This window comes from Hyposmocoma kahamanoa, unplaced genomic scaffold, assembly GCF_003589595.1.
Source record: "Hyposmocoma kahamanoa isolate Upper Pololo Valley unplaced genomic scaffold, ASM358959v1 160, whole genome shotgun sequence".
In the NCBI taxonomy this organism is placed as follows: Eukaryota; Metazoa; Arthropoda; class Insecta; order Lepidoptera; family Cosmopterigidae; genus Hyposmocoma; species Hyposmocoma kahamanoa.
Genome location: NW_020653575.1, coordinates 8,107,420 through 8,135,166, shown reverse-complemented (window position 1 = coordinate 8,135,166; position 27,747 = coordinate 8,107,420). Strand labels below are relative to the sequence as shown.

Below are 27,747 nucleotides of genomic sequence, written 5' to 3'. Positions count from 1 at the left end.
TCAAGCAATTCGATAAGAACTAAAGTGCGAAATGTCAAGCTTGACATGCTTTTGAAATTTTATGGTTTATGAAAAGAAGTTTCTTTAAAAACTTTGGACAAATATTGGAATTGAAAGTGTTTCAGATTCAATACCATCTGAGTCAGCCGTGACCATAGGACCTGCATGGAAGGTTCGTTTCGGAAAAAAACAGCAGGGCTATTTAAATAAATAAAAAAAAGGTGGCATTTCCAATGTTTAGCAATCGCGAAAACTTAAGAACTCGATGTAGGACAGCTATATTATTAATTTCCTATAATTTCTTTTTACACTCCTAGCCCCGAACTATGGAAACCCTGTATCGCGGGTACCATAGACAACCACAAATTGCACCCAAACTCACGAGAGAAATAACAAACAATAAATAAACAAACAGCATACAAATATTTCCCGAGAACCGAACCCAGGAGGCAGTTAATTATTATAATTTATGTCTACAACAATAAGCGACAGCTCCGGTTTGCCGAAAAAAGTCGTTGGTTCGAGAGAATTTTTCTTTGTGTTAATAATAACAGAAAACTGGTGGAGTATTTTCACAAAAAGTAGTAATACATCATAAAATAAGAACAATATGGTTTAAGCTAGGAGAGCCGTGCGTGTGTCACCGCGCTCCACCTCACGTGGTGGCGGTGAAGGTTGCGAGGATCGGAGGTCAGAGAAGCCACTGGAAAAACTGGTTTAACGTTCACACCTATTATAAACACCCAACATTGGTGATTTTATACAAAGTTGCTGTCAATTTACTTATAGCGTTATTGATTAGGTTAAAGAAATAATTAAGTACCTCCCTGTCTCTCTCTACAATAATACCTGCTGGAAAAGTTGCACAAAAGCTCTTCAACCACGTGTCAAATCGTCAAGCAAAAGCTCTCCTGAGAGCATCAGTGATAAATGTCATAGTGCAATAATATTATAAAACATTGATAATATACTTTGATTTCAACTTTCACGTTTTCACACATTATTTGATTTTTAATTCATATTGAAATAAATTTATCTTATCTTATCTTATCTTAATTATGTTTTATTGAATGTCAGGATGTTTTCACGATGATATTAATAGTTATTTTTGATACAAGTGCGGAAAGTTAGTCATTATTCACGAGTCTCGAGGCGAGGGTCAAGACAAATCCGCACGTGTATGAAACGACGTTTTTTAATACATTTGCGAAAAAACTACATTGAAAATATAATAAAACAGTATTTAAAAATAAAACTCATTTTGTTTCTTTGTCTGATAAAATTTCAGAGTACAATGGCAACTGTTGCCAATATTCAGCCACATTAAAATTACTATTTTAGTGGCGCGGCGCGCAGCGGTTTCGCGTAATACTCACCTCCGGTCATTGTTAATACTCAATCAGCCATCTTCATGGAAAATATTTTGGTATTTTTAAATGTAACCCGTTGTTTTATAAAAAACCTTTGCAATTTAAACAAATAAGATGTTTGTAAGTAAATATAAGGTTTAATGACGACTTACGGGTACAATATACAATCTCTTTAGTTCTATATTTAAGACTTGAAACAACAGTAAATAAAAAAAATGGAAAAGTAAAAAGCACTAGTACACGAAAAATCCAACTTTCGGCACGATTTGTAGTACGAAAAATACCACATTTTGAGCAACTGTATTAAAAAAGATTTTTGTGAATTAACGCCACTGTTATAATTAGTAAATAAATATCCAAGTTATTTTTTTCTAAGTGTTCCACCTTTGTTTAATAATTATACAAACTAGTCGAGCAATTTCTCAAAAAATAACTAATGTCGTGGTGGTGAAACATTCTGAAATTTAATAAAACTTAATTACAATTATTAAAGTGACATCTCTAGTCAGCGGCTGGTTAGTGTAAAGGTACCTACCTCTCTGAGTGAGGAAAAACTTTCATAGCTCTCTCATAGATGGCGCTACGGCAAACCAAAACAAAAATCTGCAACAAGCACTTGGAAAAATTCGTGAGTTCAGTTTATTCGCTCCTAGGAGATGTTGGTTCGAAGCCGGTCGGATCGAAGTGAATGTTTTCCAAGTGTTCCATCTTTGTTTAATGATTATAACAAACTAGTGTGTATTTTAAGTTTTTGAATATGAAAACTAATTTTAAGAAGTTAATAATAAAATTCAATCTCCGACGGGCGCGTGGAGGAGAGTGCACTAGCCAATAATGGGCATTTAATAAAATCACAGCAGCATGACTGCGCGATAAGATAAGCAAGCACCCGGTTTGCCTATGGCAAGCCGCTCACTGCTCACATCCGAAGCGAAACACCGATAACAAACGAAATACAAATATGTCATTCTTACTTGAATCCATAACTTACAGCCTCGATTTGTAAAATGTCTTTGAAAGTAATCGTTTCTAAAGTTATCATTTGGTTGCATGATACTACACATTCAAAGAAAATCTAGTAAACCTATCAACAAGAAACAGCGCCTCTCGGTTTCTGCGACGGTACATTACCTACATCGAGGTACTCGTAAAAGTTGCAAAAGTGGTCAGCCCAATTCATTAATGGAATATTTAATTAAGTACTTAAGGACACTCTAAACAATTCCAGAGCAAGCCATCGAGTATCGAGGGTTACACTTGCCCGCGTTGTCGAAACTGGCCTGGGGCGGCCCCGGCGCCGGCGGCTGATCGGCGTGAGACGCGACGCCGGTCGAATGTAACAATTGATTCCTATAATTGAGTTACGTACGACTTAGGCAAGTGTTTAGTACACACTATAAATATTCATTACAATTGCTAAAGTACGAGCAAGTAAGTAAACCGATGTTACGATGTTTAACTCTAAAACGTATCTGAACTTGATGGGTAATGTCCAAAATATATGTATAATTAAATTAAATTTCCTTTGAAATTAAACTTCTGCACACATTTACTGTTTTCGGACTTTTAAATATTATGTTATTACGTTTTATGTCAGGTCACATATAAATGTTGTTGAAAATTAAATAAACTTTGACTTCTCCGGCGAGAGTTTAAACCATATTTAAACTTTATTTTCATATGAAGAGTCCCTTTATGTCTTATTTCACCCATACGCCTTGGTAGGTACTGGCATAGTAACATAAGACAAGTATGGTAACTTCATACTAATATAACAGCGCGGCTTGTATGTACGCGCACTAATGATTCGCATAATAATGAAAGCTGCGTGCGACGACTAGTGTTATGCAGCGCGGGTGCACTGCGAGATTTTCGAATGTGTGCGTCTTTACAGCAGCGTTGATACATTTGTACGGAGTTACCATATTTGTTTTATTAACTACGGTACTAGAATCATTTATGCAGGTCGCTTGTACCTTGTTCTATATGTCAGGACTATTATTAATATATTACTAACTGAAACTTCATAGCATATTCCACGTGAGCACTTCTTGTATACGTGTACATGTACCAAAAGTTGTTTACATTTCACTTAGAGAGCCAACTCGGCAATGTCTTGGCTCTTGAATAATTCAACGCGGCGCTTGTCAAAATTGACCGTAATATTAAGGAATGTTCTGGAGTCTGATACACGTCGATATTTGACGATCTCCGAAGTTATAATGGGTATTGTGCTTCGCATGAGTTAAGTCGAGATAACAAGTTTTGGTGGCTTAGTACCGGATAATGAGGCGCCGACAAAGGCTCAAGGCTCACATGAACTAGTGGCGTTATGACACAAAAAGCGAGGATGGTTTTTCTTCTAAAATTCATCTTAATCTTTAAAAGGTAAGGATTGTTTGCTGCACTGAGCTCTTTGTTATGCAGTAGGATATAGAATACTTATGAAAGCACCTACGTGTTTGCAGCTAAGCGTACATGAAAACTGAAGTGTGCGATTGAATTACACGATTTAATTCCGCCGTCCCCGCCCCGCCCACGTAGGCTGGGGTTCCATCCCCATGTGTATATTCCAAAGATTCGCACGAAGTGTTACGCTTCCACATTTAAATAGCGAATGGCTATGGAGTGGAATTCCCTGCAGCCTTATTCGCTGACCTGACTTAGTTATTGTTTACGAGTGCATGCTCCAACGTCGACTCATTAACGCTTTCCAACACGTGAGATGGAGGTCAAATGAGCACTTATCTTTTACATATATATAAACATTTTTAAGAAATTACGTCTACGCATAAATGAGATGAAGCTTTTAATAAATGTTACATCGTGTTCTCAAATAAATAATATTATAATAAAAAAAAACAGAAAAAAAGATTACAACAAATATCGAAGATCATCTTGCTAACGACATTGTTACAAAGTTTTTTACGTATGATATTATAATTTATTTCTCAACTTGAATGAAGAAAGGTCAACCTAATTCGCAAGTTGTCATTTTTTTAAAGTATAAATATTTATTTGGTCAACAAAAATGTCAGTGAATATAAAAATGCATAATTTATTGTCAAAAGTCGTTAGAGCGTGTGATATGTCAATCTTCGTTCGAAAACCAAAACCATTTTATTAACATTTTGATTGCAAGTCAAAAGCATTTGACAAATGGACGCTAATGTATTTACAGAGATAGTGATTTGAAAGCTTCACCATTGATACTGGATTGGACTACCGCCAGGCAGTAATGTGAGCATTACTGCGTTCCGGTTTGGTGCTGGTGAAATTACAGGCACATGGGACTTGTCGACTTATGTCTTAGTGTGATGGACGCAGTGGCACTGCCCCTGATACCTTTGTGATTGAAAACTCTGAGTGGCACTGCAACTGTTATGGATAGGCGTGTCGCTTACCGCCAGGCGCACGACTCGTTCGTCCCGTCACTTGGTATTGTAAAACAATGATATGAAAAAGTTTTGGTACATGTTGTCCTTTATTTTTGATATTCTTTACATATCAAAGCTATTGAAGCACAAGCGACTACTCTAGAAATGCCGACTGTGGACTTTAACGGGTTTAAAGTTATATTTTGTTTTTTTTTTTCCTTGTTTATTATAAGTACAGTCAATTCGGGTAACTTTGAACATTTTTTGCGTTTTTCTAATAATTTCAAATTTAATTATGTTTCTTAACAATTACTTTATTAACCGAATAGTGTTCTTTTAAGCTCTTTTCTCGTTCTTATAGAAGGAATTTAGTAATTATTCAACAAAACTGTTCTAGATTTGCTCCAAAAGTCACATTCAAAGTTGCCTTGAATTTTGGATAACTTTGAATAAGATTAGCCTTCGATATGGATACCGTATATTTTCTAGATATTTTACAGTTTGTGTAAGATTATACGACATATTCATATTTTTTAGATGTGAATCTGTCCAAATATTCCTGACAGTGCGTTCAAAAACGACATTTGACTTGGTATTGCCATAATAAAACAAGACGAACTAATTTAGTTGAAATGAAAACTTGTTTTTTTTCTAGATTTTTTAATTAATGCGAATAAAAATGAAAATTTTCTGTTTAATAATAAATTCTACGCTTATTTAGCTATCAAACGAGATCAAAATGAATCACCTATAACAATTATTTTAGGCAAAGTAAATACATAACAAAAATCTATTCACCCACTCCTTGAATAAAATGTCGTCATCAATATAAATACGGCCGCCTTTTCTAGATAGCTGTTGCTCTTTTATAATATTAACAATATCGGCTTTATTAACTTGACATATCTCAACGTTAGAGGGCCAAGACCAACCTCCTAAAAAGCATTTTTGGAGCACTGAGACAGTAATTTCCAACGGAGTAACTTTTAGAACTCTCCCTGGAAACAGACTACCCTCTTCTCTAAAAACACAGTCAAACACATTCAAAGTTACCCAAATTTCTCTGTTTGGTAACGTCGTCAAAATTTAATTCGTTTTACGCGTAAATACAAAACCAAATTAAATTATTCTTTAAAAAAGCGATATATAAACCTCTACTTAAGTGTGGAAACCAAAACTTACCAGTCCATATTCAGATTTATATATTTAATTCCATTTCTAAAACTGAGCAACAAATCACACCAAACTACTTTCGCCAAGAAAATACCGCGAAAGTTTAAAAAAATACAATTTAACATTACTTTTTTCTTTCATAACTTTAGTTTAACAATTTTGTTCCAATTTACACAGTTTCAATACTAAAAATAAAACATTGCCATACATAAAATAAATTTTTAAATCTTTTACGCAACTACGTTCAAAGTTACACCACGATTCAAAGTTACCCGAATTGGCTGTATTTATATTTATTAAAGTATTTAAATTTTATTTTCCACACTTTTTCCACACTTAGAAAAAAATGAGGATCTCAAGATATTTTGGCATCCACTTTTGAAAACGGTTTGTATCGCATGTGTAGGGTATTTCTATTTCCTCAATCCAATTCTAGATTTGTCCACAATTCTGTTGCCGTTTGTGCAGCTCGTATGCGGAATGCGACAGTCCGTCGGTAGCGTCATTCAAACGCAAATAAAAATAACGTTTCTTGTCGAAAGTGACAGTTAGTTAATCTGTGGCACTAATAAAATATGTGTATAAACTAATCATTTGTTTAGATTAAATTTTATATTGTTATTATAATCATACAAAGATCGAACAACAGAAAGAAAAATTCCTTCGATCTGACTGTACTTGAAGCAGCGTCTGTTGCATTACCGCGGCAGCCGCTCTTAAAGTAGATGTAATTAATCAAGTCTTTATTGAATGTCAGGCTGTTTTACAACTACGATATTCAATTATTTTTTGTGAAATCACTCCATTTGTTTGCTCGAAGTTTGCTAGAAGACGTCGATTCGAATCCAGCCGGATCCAAGGAATTTTTTCTAATTGTACGATCTTTGTATTAATAATTATAAATATAATTTGTTTATGTATGTCACTCGAATTTACAATCTATCATTTATGTTTTATCTTGACAAATTTGTTGTACAATATAGAGTTCTTAGTTTTTCCGCGATTGTTGTACAGGAAATGAAACAATTTTTCCGACCTAAATCGCTTTTATTTCTTTTTTTTACCAAAAACCAAAGTTTCAGCCGGTCGTGACACCTATAAGATAGTTTCATTTTTTATTCTTCTAGTGTCTGTCTTCACCTCATCTAGAGTTAACTGAAAGAGATCTCTTTTAGATGTCTTCTAGATTATTTGTATGTGTCCTTTGTAACATTGTGTTTTTATGTCTTTTCTTTGTCAATTATAGAATTTAAAATATGATATTTGAATGACTTCTTTATTATCTTTGTTTTGGAATATTATTTTCCTTATTTATTCTGTTGCCTAGATAAATTAATCCCACAGTAATGTGAGCGTAATCAGCAGAGATCGGAACAGGTCGAGTAGACTTATCTAAACTTCAAGCAAGTAATACACAAAGAGTGGATACCTTTAGTAATATGTTTTATACTATTAATACGAAAAACTGGCAATTACTTTTGATGACCTCCGTGTCCCAATGGTATGTTCTGTGGATGCTTGACGAGGAGGTTCTGGCTTCGATTCCCGGTAGGACCAATTTTTAAAATGAACTTTTTTTAGTTAGTGCCCCGGAGTAAATTCCGTTGTTCCGATACTCATAATACATATCACATTTTGAGACTAGGAAATTGGTGTATTTGTTTGGGACGTTATTATTATTTTACTCTGACAGTGTATTTAAAAGATTTGTTTTACTGAATGTCGTAATGGTTTTTACTACCATAATATTCATATATTTCAGTAAAAATACTCCATTAGCTTCTAACTTCGCGCTCGGTTAAAATGGCTCCCAATTCGCCTTCGCCGTGATGTGCATATCCTGTCCACCCATTTTAACATACTTTATGAAGCTAACTTCCCTGCATACATTCGTCTCTGGTTCCAGCTGCTACCCCCTCCCCCTCGCCGTTCGTCCTGCTGTAGAACAAATTTCTTTTTTAACTCTTTCTTCTCAGGCAGTTGTCGAACGGACTCCCTTCCCACACCCAGTCCAGCTCGTCTATCGCTTCTTTCAAGAAAAGGTTGCCAGCGCACTTTCTTGCTCTCTTTCGAATCAAGTTATTTTTTTACAAATTTATTTGTGTATGTGTACTATTTGTTATGGTTTATTATAAGTAACGGCAATTTTTTGTTATTCCATTAATGTAGTTTATTATATTTCTTTCTCATTCTTTCTTGCACACCGTTGCCCGCTTATAACCTTAGCTCTTACAGCCCTGGGTTAGTGGAAGAGATGTCTTTTAGAGACAAGTCCACCTTTGTTCACCTTCTGATGAAGTAATATTTCTGTTGTATTTATTTGGTGCAATAATGAATATATTTTATTATTGATGAAAATTCAATACTGCTGTACCCACTTCGTTAAAACCGTCTAGATATAAGAATGTACTATATCCGTCTATCAGAATAGTCCCGAGTACCTAAGAAATGAGACAAATTACCGAAATTTCACTGGAAATATTGAAGTATTTTTAATTGACACGTGCTCTTATAACTTAAATGAATTTTATATTGACAAACTTAAGTAGTTGTTTGATTAAATTACGTTCTTATGATATATTATTTTAATCTAAATTGTATTTTTATTATTATATTTTGCAATGTGTGAAAATAGCGACTAAGTATACGAGGTATCGTAGCAATAAATACTTACCTAATGGAATGTGTACTGTCAAGACTTGCATTTTAAATAAATAAAAAAGATCGAATAAAAACAAAGAAAGATTCCTTGGATCCGACTAAACCACGAACAAACACGAACCAGCGTCTGTTGCCTCACCGTGGCTGCCGCTTCTACCAACTGAGCTACAGGCCGAGTCAGCAGATCTTACGAGCTTGTAATAAACGGCTTTTCTGTCGTAACATGTTTTATAACTGTACGCAAAAATCTTTTTGATAATTCCGGAATTTCACAAAGACGTATTATCCACTCTATGTATAATTTGAAGTTTGGGTAAATTTACACTGCCTATTTTGATCCCTGGTAATAACTTTATCTGGTAATCTGTCGGTCAAAGGCATCGCTGGGACAAGTTATTACGGCGCGTAGCCTATTTTGTCCCAGGTACCTTCTAGCCCGTATCAATCCTTACGATCTCCGTACTTAAATAACTTGAATATTTTCTCATTTCGGGCAAACCTTTTTCGAATAACTATATGCGAATTAAAATATGGGATATATGAACTACTACGGTAGCACGAAGGCCGACGCTATCAACGCTCATTCCTAACCACCTACTCAAAAACTGACCGTTACTACCCTGACTAGCCTGCAGGAATCTGGCCAACGATTGCGGCTGGTTAGTCTTCCTCTCCACAATCCTGGGCGTGTCATTCCCTTAAACTATGCCCCCTGGTATATCCGGCATTGTCCGGGTCAGATTTACTCTGGCGGGGCGTGGTGCCAATGAGCAATGAGCAGTTTAAAATATGGGAAACATGTTTCCATTTTATGGCTAAATAAATGCGTATATACACCCATTTTATCGTGAGACCGCATCTCACTCGGTCTGTAGATTCGAGTCGAGGAATTTTTGAATTTGAGGAAGGAACAAAATGGTGTGGAGTATTTTCGCAAAAAATATGTATATCATGCATTGACTTATAAATAAATGGACGACGGGTCTAATACAAAAACCACGAAAAAAATGTCCCAAGTCAACCTATTCGAAATTTAAATTGTAATGTCATCGCAGTATCGCGCTGTCCGTAGAACAAATGAAGACTAAAGCGGAGTGTCGCGCTCTGTATACGATTTTAGCGCCTTACAAGTGCGGACACTTTTTAGCGCGGACCCGACGTCCATATAATTGTAAGTCAATGATATCATGGTAATGAAAATATGATATTAAATAAAATAAAAATTATCACAGTCCAAATTTTTTGTGACCTTACTCCGCTAGTTGATTATAATTTATAAATACAAAGATCGAGCGCTCAGAACAAATTCCTTCGTTCCGACCGGGTTCGAACCGACGTCTTCTAGCATACTGTGCCAGACGCTATAACAACTAAGCCACGGAACGAACTAGCGGACATCACGAATTTTTCTATGTGCTTGCGTCGTATCTTTGTATTTGGTTTTTCAATGACTTTTTAGCCGTAGCGCCATCTATGAGAAATCTATGATATTTTGGCACCCAGTTAGATACCTTTACAGCTACCAGCCCCGGCTAGAGATGTCGCTATTCATTGTATTCAAATATTCATTGAATTGATATTCAATTATTTTCGAATCCGGTCGGATCGAAGGATTTTTCTCTGAGTGTTCGATCTTTGTATTAATAATTATAGTTATCACGGTCACCAACCCATTAATAGGTCCAACTGCTGGGCACGGATGGCGTTTAAGGCGAGGGTTTTGCCCATAGTCCGCCATAGTGGGCCACTGCGGGTTGGGAACTTCTTACGTTTACCGAGAGCTGTGAACCTTCTTCGACTTGCAGTTTTCATAAATTTCAAATATAATTTCGCACATGGATTCCGAGAAACTAACACGTGCGAGCTCGGATTGTAACCCACCAATCACTACCATTACGCTACCACGGCTTCTGAATAAATAAAAATAAAAACATATTAATTTATAGGTTGAACCTTGATTTGTTACAAAAAACAAATATAGGTACGCGATTTACATCCGGAAAAATGGTTTCATTTCCTGTATATAACAATCGCGAAAACCAAACAACTCGATACGTGTTAATTTATTTCATTCATTACATCAGGCCAGTGGTAACCAAGTGGGAAAATGATTATTTCCTAATTACCCATGACTTACCTATTGACCTACGCTTCGAAACACTGCAGCGATTACTTCAATTTTAAAGTTTAAAAATTTTGCCCTGGTCTGAGGCCTCTGCTATCCCCGCAGAGAGACGTATAAAAGTCGACGATGATGTCGAATTCATTAATTCTCATAATACTCGCACTACATACGCAGCCGTAAAAAAAATTTGATCTCAAACGCCAGCGCACAAATCGCTAAATGTGCCAATAAAAATACTGTTGCGTCGTTTTCGCAACATGATTCCTAAAAAGTACGTGTAAATAACCACTGAATCGTAACCGCGCCAATTTTTACCCTCCACTAGAGATCGCAAAGCTCCAGTAGCGCTAAGACCGCTTATCTGAAGCTGCCTACAAGCTGTCGTTTCAATTTGCGAACCCGCTCGGAACAAATTGTTTAACCGCCTGTGAAGGTGACGTCACCGGTGTTGATGTACAACGACAGTCTATTGGGGCTGTTTTACTGAATTGTTTATGTCAATTAGTTTTGTATAAAATTAATGTTTCAGTTCAGAAATAAAACTTTGCGATAATCGTATCAAATTACAAAAATTGTCAGTGAATGTATTGTGTCAAAAAGAAACTTCTAAAACAAGGAGGAGGTTCACAATTCGACTGTTTTTTTGTATGTATGTTACGCTAAAAGTCCGGCCGATAATTTGTGAACCGATTTTGGTGATTTTTTTTGGAAAGTATTGGTTCCATTTAAATTTGAAGAAAACATTCCACCTCTATGGCTGGCAGACTAGGAGATGAATCCGGCATCTAATTTCAATAAAACTTGCAAAGTGGATGTAGTTCCACGAACTTTTGAAGTCGGTTTTTTTACTATTCTGTACGAGAACAATATTTGTAAAACGTCCGTATTTCAGATGCAAAATTCATTCAAGTAATGTGTAATAAATAAATTGTTAAGAATTCAAGAAGGACCAACTGACATATGGCTAGTTTTGTTGGAAGGTACACAAGGCTGAACGGCGCTGTTGGTTTATATTATATACTGTGTACGTGTGGTGTACAATCGGGTCTACATTTTCTGTTTATTGTGTACAATTTCTAAACATGATGTGCCTTTATAACTAGCTTTCAAGTGTCGTGCCCCTTTATGAGACAGTCTGTTAAGACCAAATTAATCTTGTGTAGGATGTGTATTGTGTTTGTTGTTTACTAAAGTTGACTGGTGGACAAGCAACATCTGCTTCAAATGTGTATACGTTGTTGGCTTGTTTATTTACTCGTCTTGTGTACTTTGTATTTCACAGCAGATTCTGCTCGTTTGTTTTTAACTACGTACGTTATTGCTGTTGATGTTTACAAAGATAGCTAAGACGTTTTATGAAATTTTCTTACAATATAACAATTATACTACAATACAAGACGAATGTTCTAGTGATGTGTCGATATGCGTGCTATGTGTATCTTATGTAGAATTATTTATGATATTTAGGCTTCGTTTGTTTTCTAATTGTTGTACAAAGACTGATTTTTAATAGAAATATATAAACCAAAAATGCATGGAAACCAATGACTAATTTGGTTATAAGTATTTATCCTATAATAATATGTAAAGTTTTTGTAAACGCGTACACAAACATATAAACTTGCGTGTTTTGTATGTTTAGTCCACTGTTGTCGCCTGATATTTACACCTAGTTCTCAATTCTCCCTCGCATATTTTAGAGCTCTTGCTGATGTAATAACGTCTTTCTGTCCTCTGTATAGCTTTTTCTGGTAGACATGGAGTTTTATGAAACTTGTTCTCGGTGGTCCTTAGCCATGGTTGCCTTTCATACGAAGTCGACGGCCAGTATGTCGTCTTTTCTATTGAAAATTGTTCCAGATGTTTCTGCTTTCTTTCATTGATATTAAGTACTTATAAGGGTTTATATTACTTACTCAATATGACGTGACGAAGAGGATACTACAAATCGAGAGATAATCATAAAGTTTCGGGAAGCGAACAGTGAAATCACATAGCGAGTGACCATAAACTCTCATTTATGGGTTCATTCTCTCATACGCTCTGCTTCCCACCACGTGACCAAAAACGTGTTACACAGAACGATTACTCATCGTCTATGGTTTTGCATGTGTTGTTCTACAAAATTTAAATCAGTTTTTTTGGTCTTGTTTATTTTGCTCGGCTCTTTTAACGGCATTTGCGATCTGCCAATGAATAAAATATATATGATTTTTTGCCTTTTATCTTTAATAATTTCGGAATTTCAGAGGGAGGTATTATGAACTCCGTGTCCCTGAAATTTAGGTAAATATACTACATTTGATAACAAGCACATGCCTAACTTTGACAATAAGAGCATGGTGTGGTGTAAAAGACGATGTGATGACTGGGGTAAAAACAGATGGATGTTAATTAGTAGAATAGAACATAAATGTATAGAGCGGATGTGGAGGGACACGTGTGAACATATCTCAACCAGATCTCAACTTGAGATTATAAAAAAAAAACAGATTCAGGGTGTCCCTAAAAAGGCCAGATCAGAAGTAACTTGAACAAATGAACTTTTTGAAAGCTTTATGGGAATGGAGAAAATAAAAGTGGTGGGCGCGAAGCGGGTGGAGGGAAAAAGTTTCATGAAGAATATCATGATATGTTACTACCATTTACTACCTAGGGTGCTGGTGAAATTACAGGCATATGGGACTTGTCAACTTATGTCTCAGGGTGACGGGCGCAGTGGCAGTGCGCCTCAGATTGTTGCGATTTAAAGCTCTGACTAGAACTGCAACTGTTATAGACAGGCGTGTCGCTTACCACCAGTCTCGACTTATTTATCCCATCACTTGGTATATATAAAAAAAGTAATTCAGTTAAACTTAACCACGAATGTGGCTGTTGTTGCTGTAAGTAGGCACTGTCAATAACAATCCGAATGCATTGTTACCGTGAGTGAGATAGAGTTGAATTTAAATTGTAAGTATAAACTGCAAAGCACTGTTGACAACAATTCCAGCAGGTTACATTACAAGTATGCCTTTATTAAAGGTTTAGATTCAAATGTATAAATAATTTGATGAGATTAACTCCAAAAATACTAGTAATAGTCTCTAGATGTGACGCTCAGCCGATAAACTTGGAATAGCTTTTAATCGCCTTGAGACAAGAATAAAACTTTCATATAAATAACAGCATTGAATTCGCGTGTTTGGATAACATAATAGCAAAAGCAGGATAACAATCAAGTTGGACACATAAATAATCAAAATAATAACTCCACTGCTTTAAACTGTACAACCGGTTATTATGAGAAACAAACATGCTAATGGAAAATTATTCGCCGCCAGAAGTATCTATCTATATTTCGTGTTATTTATAAATTCTTGTTATTCCATATTTCAAAGTTTTTCATTACAAATTCCTATGGTAATTCCTTGGAAACTTAAGTAGGTGGTTTTAAAATTATGTATTTACTTTAATTTAGACGCTTTCGATACATTATTTATAGATGACAAAATAAGCAACAAAACTAAAGGTCAACTCGTGGTTACATCAATACATAGGTAAGTTATGTATTGTTGTGCAATGAGTTGGTGGACAAAATTGTTGTAAATCTTGATCTATTGCAAGTCAGCCATGACCGGCCTTGGATTGGACCGGTCGAAAATTAGCAAATAAAACTGCTTACTGTCTATTAATACACGTAGCTCAAAAGCGGCTAATTGCTTCGTTTGTTAGACCGGTTACGGCAGGGGTTCCCAAACTTATTTTGTCTAATCCCCACTTTGAGAATAAATGATTTTTTAGCGCCCCCATTTTTTCACCTAATTAAAAACCACTATAACTTCAAATTAAATTAATTATTGTGAGTTATATTAGCGGAGATTAAACATTCATTCTAAACGAGACTTTTGCTATAACCCGCAAGAGTTAACTTGGGACCTGAGCGCAGTAGGTAGTACACAACGGCGCTAAGGTCTCAAGTTAACTCTTACGGGCTACACCTGCCAATGAGAATGATTATTGAAACGCAACTTTATAGTATTCAGACAGAGTATCTTTTATTCAAAATAAAACAAACAATCGAGTCTAATATAAAAACTAATGTGAAGGATGAACCTGATGCTGTTTAATAAGTTTGTTGATACCAGGTTCAAATTTACTCAAGAACAGCCGCAAGTCACCATGTTCGGTAACAAGCAAACGATTTTTCTTTTTAGTAAGCAGCGTTGTCACAGCACTAAAACCACCTTCACACAAATATGACGATGGGAATGCTATCAAGAATCGTTGAACGATTGACTACAATCCAGGTTACAATTGCGGGATCGGTTTTTGTAGCCAAAATTCTTGATAGCCATCTTTGTACTTGATTTTTATTTTCTCGTTCGTTGTCAATTCTATAAGTTCTTCCTCCAGCTGAGATGATATTGCTGTGTTGACATTTGAAAACGGATCCAACACCCAGTCTGGTATTTCCAAGTTCAAAATGTCGCGGTGTATCGTGGTGGTATCGTTCGGCGAAGTCAATGTGGAGGTTTTCCAAATGTTGGCAGTAGGCAAACAAGTCGTCGTTACTGCAGGATACTGATAAAATTGTGAAACTCACGTCTGCCCATATTCTTTTTGTGTAGAAGCAGTTTGGCTGCGAAAGCAGCAACGGCCTTTTTTTTTTAAATTAAATTTAGTTCATCGCCTTGCAGTTGGAGATTCATGTCGTTGAACAATTTATATAGGTCTGTCATGTAAGCTATATCATTTTTTGATGTAATGAGCTTGTTGCGCAATTCTGTATCTTTAGTTTCCAAGAACTCTATCACAGATTCAAACAGGTTTTAAAATCGAGTCAGACAATTGCCTCTTGATAGCTAACGAACTTCAGTATGAAACAACAAAGGGTTGAAATCTTCGTCATTAGTAACACAAAGCTGATGAAATAATCTATCATTCAAAGAGCTGTTACGGATTTTATTGTCTGCTTTGATGAAATATTGCCGTGATTGAAATGGTCGCTCACTTAAATTTCTAGCAACCAAATGTTGTCTATGAATAACGCAATGTACAGCAAGGACATCTGGAATTTTATTTTTTAAGTACGTTATGAAGCCTTTATGCCAACCTGCCATAGCCGGAGCGCCATCCGTAGCAACTGATATAATATTTTTCAAGGGAATCTCTTTCTCATCACAAAACTTTTCCAATGTATTGAATATAATGGTTTCGCCTTTTGTATCGGTCTCTAAATTTCTAGCAAACAATAGTTCTTCACATATTTTCTCATCTTTAATAAACCTCACGTAAGACAGCAACAATGCTTCATTAGTTGGTAAAGTGGAGTCATCGAGCTGAATTGAGAATTGACTAGTCCTCAGACGATTGCACAATGATTCTTCAATGTTTTCAGCCATTTCATCAATTCGTCTTTGCACAGAATTAATACTCAAAGGAATTTTTCGCATAATATCGGCCGGTTTATGCAGCACATTAGTTATTACTTACTTTATTGCTGGCAAAATTAACTCTTCTCCGATGTTGTATGGTTTGCCCTTTTGAGCAATTAACAAAGAGATATTGTACGAAGCTCGAAGTCCGTCGTCATCTTGCTTAGCAGCCGCCGAAAAGAGTTTTGCTACACTTGGCTGAGTATTATGCTTCTTCTCTAGGTCTTGAAAATATGCTACATTCTTGTCTTTCTTATCTGGATGCATTTTATTCAAATGATCTTGCAGTCTTGAAGACTTTATTGCTTCATTCGAAAATGTTTTTAGACATAGAAGCCACAAAGGCGACGATGGGTTTGTGGGATTTTCAATGAATCCGAATTTAATATATATGTGTATATTGTTTTGTTTTGAGAAATACGTAAGTAAGTGTTGAACTTAAGTACTGCTTATCTATTACGCGCAAAACCGCAAATGAAAATAAAATAAATATTACGTTGTTTATACAGGATTGCATAAGCAGCACGCATCGCCAGGAATAAGACAAATATGCATAAACTCGTTTATCTCATTCGACGCTCAATCGTACTCAACAAGTAAGAACAAGGATTCTATAAACCAGCCGATTGATACAGAAATGCACAAATCGGGTTATTTAACAAAAACTTGGTGAAACATGATTGCCCGCGGTCTATTATGTACGAAAATTACCTATCTAGGAATTAGGCCTGCAGCGCCCACAAGGGGGCGTTATCGCGCACTTTGGCAAAGGCTGGGTTACTGTATAAGCATAATAGAATATATTTACATTAGTAAGGTTTTCATATCTGCTTGTTTATGTTCCTTTACATTCAACGTTATTAACATTAGGCATTGTTGTAGACCGATGATTGCCAAAGTGTCAATATGGACCTCCAGTGGGCTAGCACGACATAGCGCGACTTGTGCGAGGAAGACATACAGCGCGAGATAATGCTATTCTTGCATGGAGATTAGTAATGTCTTGCGCTTCCAGCCCCACTGGGGTCCACTCTAATTTACGTGGGGTCTATGTCAGCGAATAAAAAAAGTAAGGGTTCATGAGACTTTAATGGGTGTCCACGATAGTGGAGCCCACTTCCATAAATGGAATAATCCACATTACACAGATCGACCTCTGAGCACATATAAGTCTTTCTCATAATAGACATATAAATTACAAGTAGTAAACACTTCAGAACAATAAGATATTCAGTCAGATGGATGTATAAAAATTGACGTGTGTTTTTATATAAAATTTAATATATGGGTACCATATGGGTACTGTCAAACTTATCAAAGCGAGAAGCATTGTGACAGTTGTCATAAACATACTTGAAGTAAATGAATTTGTAAAAAAATAAATGTCAGAAAGGCCCCTGTCTGGTCTACGCAAAACACAAAGACATCGCACGTGTCTTACGACAAAAAAAAAGTTTGCTAACTTCTGTTCTAGATTAAACTTGAACATAATCAATTTTCCGCTCGTTAATGTAATTCGTTACAGGACGCTAACTAGCCAAGGATCTTTAACGCAAAGAAGTGCGTCAATAACTATTCTCACGATTCTATTAACGTTGACGTCGTTTCATCGTAAACAAATCGTCCGGTTGACGAAATACTTAACATTGTCCCAATAACCTAAAACAACGATGCGCTGTCGCGCGACAACTGCCTACGTGCTTACATCATAACTTTATTAGGCCCCTCGGTTAACATATGCGAACAGAGACAAACTTTGAACTGTAAAAAAATACTATTTAACCAATAATGTGGAAAAACTAAGCATAATTTGCTTTTGCGACATGATCACGTGCAGATTGGGTTTTTACTTCAAAAAACGAAACAATGGAATAACACACATTAACAACTTAGAGCGTTTGTGCACTACGTCCGATTCATACCAGTTCCGAATCCGAGAAATGACGATCCGAAATTACACAGGTGTCCGAAATACAGCGATAATCACATTTTCTCGGACTTAATGAACAAACGACATCCGAAGTGGATCCAAGTTTTCTAGATACGAGATTACGTATATCTGGGATTCGGAACAAATCGGATGCAGTGCGTAAACGCGCTAAGTCTCACGTAAATAGTGATTATTAAATCAAAATTCTAGATTATTTTTAGTTTTGCAGGTTTTTCTAGATAAATGTCCAACGACGTATTCGAACAATAATGAAAATCTGTTGACTATAGTCCATTTGTTTAGGTACTTAATTAAATGTAAACAATTTTGAGATGTCTATTTAATGAAATATACATTTATAAAATGATTTTTACTTACCTTCAAATAATTTAGCTTCATATGAAATTGCATACTTATTTTTATACCTATTAATTTGTAAAGTATATGTTTCAATAAAAAGATGTATCAAGATTGTTTACATTTAGTTAAGTGCTTCCACACCGTCCAAGTGGACTATAAATAGTTTGTATTTCCACGAGTAAGGTGATTTTTTATAACATCAAGTGACGGGACGAACAAGTCGTGCACCTGATGGTAAGCTACACGCCTGTCCATAACAGTTACAGAGCCACTCAGAGCTTAGTTAGAGTAAGTAAGTTAAATTGCAAAGATATGTCACCCAGAGACATAAGTTGACAAGTCTCATGTGCCTGTAATATCACCAGCACCCTTACGCTTCTAAACCGGAACGCAATAATGCTGACATTAGGCTTGGCTATAGGAAAGGTAGGCAGTACCACTAATGCGTTAATATAGACACGAGTTCAATTAAGTTGATTCACAGCGTACAAATAAGCTTTGTACGCCAAAGTACATGGTTCAGAGGCTCGTTAGCTAATTACCCTATGAAATATCCAAACTAATTGAATCGCAGACTCTTGCTCCATTAATTTCCCGATATTTTTTATTTTTACTAAAGGACGCATTCAAATAAAAGCAGAGACAGAATTATTTTTTCTTTATTATAGTTATTGGTCAGAAAGTGACTTAACATCTGTTGTGTTTAATTAACAGTCTTTGTTGTCGCTCATGTTTGATAGTTTCCTATTTTTCTTCTCAATTACGAGTACTTCCAAGTTCGTCCCTGGTGGTAGGAATAACGTGATTAATGAGTCGTCTGGAATCGTGTTTATTGGTGGTGATGATATCACTGAATAGTGCAATAAAACACACGGCCAATTTGTTTAGAACGTCACTGATAGAATCATTCAATCAATCATTCATTTGGGGCAGGACCGTAATGACCTGGAAAATTATGTTCACACCTACCGTAAAAGTATGTAAAATGAACAGTAGAATATTAAATACAAAATTTGTTTATCAATAAATTTCCTAAAGTCCTTGACTATAACCATGACCATGGGACCCGTAAAGGGTCGCATCTATACAAATATACGCGATTTATGTATGAAAAAATTGTTTCATTTCCAATGTTAAGTTTTTCAATAGTGTCTGTCTTAGTAGGTGTCAGTCATTATGTACTGACGTAAGTGAAAATGTTTTTATCTTATTTGTGAGTAGACACGTCGTGTTTGTTTCAGTAATGCCGGTGAGTAAACACGAGCCCAGCTCGGCTCACGCAAGCGCGCCTTTGTGACCATTGTCGTGCCTCAAAGCGCTTACTCACTGAATTATCGCTTATTGTATTCCAAACAAATTAGTCTTCAAACACCATACACAACCGCGCTTTACATTATAATAAAATTATTTTCACCGTGTCCACCTACTTGTTTCCGTTTTCTATTGAACATAATGTAAGCGGTGTGAACGTAGTGTAATTCAGAAGACAACTAACTGTTCGAATCCTTGTGGCGGCAATTACCTACGACTTTGATTTCCAACTGCTTACATGTGTGAATGTTTGGAAGCAATACCTCCCGCTAACTGTGGAAGGAAATGCCGGGATATCATGAGGTTGACAGCCCACGAGAAAATGCGTTAAGTTCACGACCTCGCACTGAAATGAGGAAATCTGTGCCTAGATGTGGGATGTTTAATGGATTGATATGACAATTTCAATCTTTTATTCAGGTCTAACCAAGGGGTCCCGTTCTCTGGCCGACGTTCGTCCGAAACAATTAGGCTATTTTACCACCAGAGATGTGTGACGTAGCGAAGCAGTGTGCGAGGAAAAAATCCACCAATAGGATTACTTCATTTTCCTAGCTTCGGTTAGCACAGTTCCAGTGGAAAAGGGTTAGCGGGGCTAAGTATTTGTACTTACAAAATAGCGAGAGATGTGTACGAGGATTGGGTGCGAGGGCTGCGGGCGAGGAATGTGTGCGAGTGATGCGGGCGAGGAATGTGTGCAAAACGGTGTAGGAAACTAGAGCTACCGAAAGTATGACACTAACTGACACTAAAATATCACTACAACATCGTACCCCGCCCGCGCATAGCTGAAAAAAGTTCGTAAAGCATCCTCGCACCGCCTGGCTACCTCGCACATCTCTGGTGGAAAGGCAGCCTTACAGTCATATCATAAGTAACACTCGACCAAAACAAAAGACAATGTCAAGTGTGAAGCTTCATTCGCATCATGCGTTTTTAATTTGGTCGAGCATTACTCATTTCGGATGGACGTCGGATGGAGATCGGGAGTGCACCCCCAGTCAACCGTTTTGTTGGCGTTTCTTTTCACCTGCTGCATTGATTTAAAAAGTAGATTTTTCAACATAGCGTCAATTACAAACAGTAGGAAAAATTCATAAATATGAAACATTTGAAGACACTTTTCGCATTTTGAAGGTGCTTCTGCTCGTTTAAGCCTTACCACCTTGTACTACAAGTCACCAAGCCCTCGCTCTTGGGTATGACACACACAAACTTATGGCATTACTAAGCAGATTACATAGATTACATGAGATATATAAAATTAAAAAATCAATCGTGATAGTGGGTGGTCGGTACGGGGGGTACCGAAACCAGTTTTAGGTTAATGTAGATGGGACTTTAGAAAGTGATGTTGTCAGTGTAGTGTGCAATCATGGTGCAATCCTGCATATGACTTTAATAAAAATGAAGCAAACGAGGGTAGTTTCTTGCCGACGTCGCCTGCGCCCGCAGCCGTACTGAGTGAAAGGGCTTTGACGCGCAGATTCTGTCGAGTCACCGCCGCAGAATCTCATGATTAAGGACACGAATTGGTTCGAAACATGTCGAGCAAAAATTTGACTTAAATACTCGACTTAGTCGTTCGTTATTGTAGTTAATATGCTGAGTCTCACAGTGGTTTTCAATACAAAATAATTTACATTTACACATTATTGATATACAATTTAACTTTGTACAGACGAACAGCAACTTCGTAAATGCACAAACAATCGGCTCATGATGATTGTTTCGAAACACTGCGAGTTCAACATTGCAAAAGGCTGATGCTATTTGATGGCTGACGGGGATGACGCTACGTCCGATTGAAATATTCAATTCACCGCCAGTGGGAATTTCATCATACGAGTATTTTGCTATTTTATTGTACTATTTGTGAATATATTTTAGGCTAAAGGCATTGAATTGCGTCATGCCCCCAACCAAACACTCTTCTGACATAGCTCTGTTCCTTCAATCCTAACATTGATATTTGTTAAAATTTTTATTTGTTGTTTTTTAAAAATTATTTTGTATGTCTCTAAACACTTTTACTATAATAACAAGGTGTACAAATTCACTGCTTCTACGTAATCTGCCGTAAGCTACAATAGGTTTACGTTCTTTTCATAAATAAATTCCCCCAGCAGTAAAATTAGAACACATAAAAAATAATATGCAGATATGTCTCGAGATATATCGTTACAATAGCTGCTCCATCTCGAAAATAGCTTATGTTATGCTCGTTCGTGTCCTTTCAAAACAATAAAACGGTCGCATGTGGATTTGGGAATTTAGGCTTACGATTCTTTACGTAGGAGGGATCGATTAATATTTGGAAAGTTGTAATTAGTAACAAAATGTATACATCGTGTGCCATGTATATATGGCCAGTTAAATATATTTGCAGACATTTAACTGTTGTTTCTGACGGTAAGTTATGTATTTAAGTACGAACATATTTTAGTAGCACCATGTGAAAGAGTTCGTCCAGGGAAGTACTGTCACCTTACCTACTTATGCTGCCAAGCTGTAATACGAGTACTACAATGTTTTGGTTTTGAAGGGATAAGGGTGATGACGACTTATGTCTCAGGGTGACAGATCCTTGTGATTTCAAACACTGCGTGGCTGTAACTATTATGGACAGGCGTGTCGCCTACCATCAAGCTCATTATTTGTTCTTTTTCTTTGATACTTACAGTGCCACGTAGAGCTTTAAAATTCATCACCCTGAGACATAAAGTCGACAAGTCTCATGCGCCCGAAATTTCACTAGCACCCTAACACTTCAAAAACACAGTAATGCTTACATTACTGCTTTTGGCGAAAAAAATTGAGCTCTACTGCAACTAGATTCAATATTTCGTTAACTCAATGAATTATTTCAATATTATATTCAACTATTTAATTACACTTAAAGCCGCAGCGTTTAAATACGATCTGCCGCAATGTTGTCGGTGACACGCGCACAATTAAGGCAAATACTCGTTGGTTTGTTAACCGTTTATTTCAATTGATATGTGGGCATGAATCAGGTTATAAAAGTTAAGGAGCAAGTTAGCTTTTAAGGAATTGCAGATTGCAAATGGAAAGGATGAATGTTAATAGAACAACAGTACAAAATAGGTCGAATGTGAGTGAAACGTGGGAATATATCTCAAACGAACAACTTTGTATGGTTATTAACCTACTAGCTAGTTCGGTCAGTGTGCATCGGACACTCAGTTCAATCAGTTATCAATCATTATATCAATATCTATGTACATTTATTATGTAGTGCATCATTTATCAAATATCATTTAATGTGGGTACACCCTACGTTTTGGTCCTTCGAACCGGATCTAAAGGATCATTTTGATACTTCGGTTTTGACCTGGCGTGTGTGAAGATCATAAGCAGGACCTCGTGTTGTAGTACCTTACCACATCTATACCAGTGTCAGTTATTCGTGAAAAACTGTATCTTTACTAACAAGTAACTGCCTCCGTGGCCGAGCGGTTATCATGCTAGATTGCCACGCAAGAGGTTCGATTCCAGGGCGAGGAGAAATTTGTATGGTCTATATTTATTTCTCTCGTGAGTTTGGGTGTATTTTGTGGTTGTCTATGTGTGTATCCATGGCACCTGCGGTACAGGGTTTCCCTAGTGCGGGGCTATGAGTGTGTTGAGTTATTATTAATTGTAAGTAAAAAAAAGAGAAAAAATGCAAAACAGGCGAGTGTTTTTGATACAAGTGGACAAAGAAAGAGGTATGGCCAAAGCGGGTAGACGTTCATAATCTGCCTACCCCAATGAGAGACATGCGTGGTGGTAAAGCTTTCAAATTTATTTATAGAGTGGGAGGTCAATTTCTAAAGCAGCAGGAACATAACTTAAGATTATCGTTAGTTATGGCATCACTGTATTACACAGGGCTTCATTCCTAAGAGGTCATCAGGTCAAATAAGATATTATAATTATGGCACAGAAAATTTGCTGACCTGACATATTTCATCATAATATCTTCGACCACTATTTAGCCATGTTCGGCATTTTATACATGTTTCCCTAGGATTGTGACCCGTCTTTGACGTGACGTGTACGCACGTTGTTTTCTTCCACAGTCAGCGAGTGGTATTACGAAACTAAACATTAACAAATGTACGTAAGATAGAAATCAAAGTCGTAGGTATATGCCGCCACAGAGATACGGGCACCACTGTTTTCTAATCATAAAAATCTAAACACAAAGAGAGCGGGTGCGGGTCGGGTCGGTCCCATTCACGTGCGCCCGTCTCGCGCCTGTGCTCGGTGAGTTGTCGTCCATATAAATCACGGAATTAGACCCGCCGCGGTCCCGAACCGACTCGCGCCCGACCCGTCTTTGTGTTTCCCGCTTAGTGTGCACTGAAATAATGTGCAATTCATGACGTTTGGATATGTGTATATGTGGTAATGGGAGCGCGGGTGAGGGACAAGTCGCGATACCAGTTATCGAAGAAATAAGCGTTGTTTCTGTTTCTAATTCCTATATTTATTTACATTTCTATGTTTCTAACACATTTGTGTACAATCAGTAATAATATTGACTTCTATTTTTTATAATATTAAATGACGGGACAAACAAGTCGTGTGCCTGGTGGAAAGCGACACGCCTGTCCTTAATAGTTGCAGGATTGCTCAACTTTAAATTATAAAGATCTGAGGGGCACTGCCACTGCGCCCGACACCCTGAGACATAAGTTGACAAGTCCCATGTGCCTGTAATTTCACCAGCACCCTTAGCAGCACCTCTCTTAAAAGGACACGAAAACAACTACATAAATATTTCATGTTATTAATAATCATTTTTCTACATTTGGTAATTGCATCTAGTGATGAATGACGTGGTCAATTATTTCGGTCGATGTAAATTATTCGTACACGCGTGTTAAACAAATTCATAAAGAATCTTTTTGAAGATAAATTGGGCTATCAATCAAAGTTTTGTAAACTAAGACGGTACATTACAGATATTCCATCAAAGTTATCAACAAACGCAAGTGAAAAATGCTTGACTATTTTTTATACTACTAGCTGGTGGCCGCAACTTCGTCTGTGTAGAATAAGTAGTAGCTTCTGAATTATTTAGGTGCTTGGTTCTTCATAAAAACTTTCATTCCCTATTTCAACCCCATTAAGAGTTATTTCTGTGACAAATAACAACAACTTATAATAACGCATAGCCCCGCACTAGGGAAACCCTGTGTCGCGGGTGCCGCGGTGCATACATATAGACAACCACAAATGACACCTGAACTCACGAGAGAAATAAATGTAGGTCATACAAATATTTCATATAAATATTATTTATAAGGTGGGAATCGAACCCGGGACCTCAGCGTGGTAGTCCAGCATGATAACCGTTCGGCCACAGAAGCGCTTAAAAAGGTAAACCAAAGATAGTTTATGTCCTTCTCCTAGGTTCCATCCCATGATGAATTGTAGGCACATGGGCCTTATCAACTTATGTCTCAGGGTGACGGGCGCAGTGGCAGTGCCCCTCTGATCATTGCGATTTAAAGCTCTGAGTGGCACTGCAACTGTTATGGACAGGCGTGTAGCTTGCTATCAAGCATGACTTGTTCGTCCCGTCAATTGGTGTTATCAAAAAAAATCTACCTCTACACCAAAATCCATCAAATTTGTTTCAACGGCTTTGGCGTTACTGTTCCATTTATAATATTATTTTGAATTATAACGTAGACCAGTTACCCTAAAAATCGATACCTATGGATTTTATTATAAGCATGGAAATTCTATTGAATTTCCATTAAACGTTACGCGATAGAAAAATTTAGGTTTGGGCATCACGTCTCCCCGAGAAGCATTAAATGGATTTATGTACTTTCTATAATAATTCATGTTTTGGTAGATAATTTATAGACAAATTTCGTAGGTGTCAGAATTTTAAAAAATGGAGGTGAAGGCGGCGATTGAGCGACATTTTTTCCGATATAATATACTCGAACGTGGTATATTTGTTTTATTTGGATAAATCAGGAAAAAATATTCTGGCGAAGGACGTGCCTGTTAAAAGACTAAGAAACGCAAACAAAGTGGTACTAGGCATAATTCCTAAAACGAAATGTTTCTAAAGAAAACTATTACGCAATATGTGGATTAAAAAATAAAATAAAATATCGCATCTTTTTTAGCCAAATTTAAAAACTTTTCTACTTGATCGACGATTTTTCTATAATAAACAGACAGACTGATCCCAAATCGAGACACGTATTGAACTTTTAATTATAGTATGTCTATGTGCGCCGTCATCCTGAGACATAAATTGACAAGTCCCATGTGCCTGTAATTTTACCAGAATCCTTACTCTTCAAAACCGGAACGCAGTATTACTTGCTTGGCGGCAGAAATAGGTAAAGCGGCGGTATTTCCCTGGACGAACTCTTAAATTAGGAAATCGCCTGTACTATGAGTACTAAAGCTACGGAATTCACTCTCACTCTCACAATACTCACACTAGAACAAATTTAGAAAAGTTCATTTTCCAATTTGGTTCTACCGGGAATTGAACCCGAGACCTCATCCAGCGCCCACACTAACATTGAGCCACCGAGGTCATGATATATCTTATTCGGTTCATTCAATTTCTAAATGTTTAGGTAATATATTTGCGTGCTTTTATTTAAGGCCAAATAGAATTAAGTTCTCTGATTAAACTTCACCGCCTCTGTTTGAAGCATATTAAAATTACAGGCACATGGGACTTGTCAACTTATATGTCAGGGTGACAAGTGTCCTTAAGATTTTTGCGATATAAGCTCTTAGAAGCTCTGCGACTGCAACTACTACTATTATGGATAAGCATGTCGCAGACGCACGACTTGTTCAAATAAAAAAATAATTTAAATGGCTGGATTGTTGCTGAGACAGAGAATTGACAGTCTGAGGGAGGTGCCTTTGTCTAGCGAAAAGATACTGGCTAAAAAAATACCAAGCATGCACGTATGTGTAAAATATGCACTAAAGTATGAACATAGTATCCTACATTTACAAAGTAAGGAATAAATTACAATTAATTCAGACGTACGGGTACATGTGCTACGTGTCCGTGTTCTTTTTTGCCACAGAGAGTCCCGAATAAACATCATTAGCTCTACGTTCATAGAATTCAGCCTGAGATAATAACTTTGTACATTTTTAATTTACTAAGCAAACATTTTACGCTGATGGTTTACTTTCTGATAGTTTATACGCCGTCCAACCATTTGTTTGACTTTTGACACCTCGAATTCTAATCAATTAGTAATGTTCTAACGCGTTTCCGATTCGATTTTTTATAACAGTCCAGTTTATTTATGAAGAAGCTTAAATCGAGAATGTGAGCGGGTTCAAATAAAAGATATTGTCTGATCGGTACGTGAAGTTGCCTTTGACAATTTGTTTACTCAAGAATTAATAATTAATGTTAATGAGTATTCAAGAGTTGTCTCCTGTTCATATGGAGAAGAATCCGACGATTCATTATAATAAAGAACAAAAATGTATTATAATTATTTATTTCATTTCATTGGACACCAAAACTAAACTATCAAAATTTTGTGTACTTGAATAATCTTCGTTACATAATCTGTTGACTCAATAAATATTGGAGCTAAAGAGCAAGTCACATCACTAAAATTTAAAAATATAAGTCCAGGAAGTGTTGCATTTTTTAGTCTTGTGTCAATAATTACCGAACTTCGGAGGCATGCATATGTCAACAGTTGAATAAATGGTGCGACGGAGTATAGTTACTATCTAATGTGTCCATTATATTCTTCGCTTGTTTGCTTGCTTCAGATTAAGAAGCTCATTCTGTAATTCTTATGAAAAAAATTTCCTCACACGCAAATCTTGGGTTTTCTCGCGGTTCTGTATAAATTTCAATGTATGCAAAAGTAATTTTCTCAAAATGCGTTTGTACAAAGTACGTCAGAATACTAAACTGTGTCTTGAATAAGTCCTTTTATTATATATATATCTGTCGCTTATAAACCTTGCAGGTTAACGCTACCAA

General features: G+C 36.6%; 1 protein-coding gene across 3 annotated transcripts in view; it reads right to left on the bottom strand.

The window, feature by feature from the left end:
• Nucleotides 1-27,747, bottom strand: part of LOC113225398 (calcium/calmodulin-dependent protein kinase kinase 1) — an 84,629-nt gene that overhangs the window by 41,414 nt on the left and 15,468 nt on the right. Inside the window, exon 1 of one of the 3 annotated variants that reach the window (XM_026457702.1) lies at nt 1,906-1,970. The exons of the other annotated variants lie outside the window; for them this stretch is intronic. Coding sequence (XP_026313487.1) covers nt 1,906-1,931 — 26 coding nt within the window. The 5' untranslated portion in view covers nt 1,932-1,970. Of the gene's footprint in view, nt 1-1,905; nt 1,971-27,747 lie in introns of those variants that run through there. 3 annotated transcript variants of the gene reach the window in all.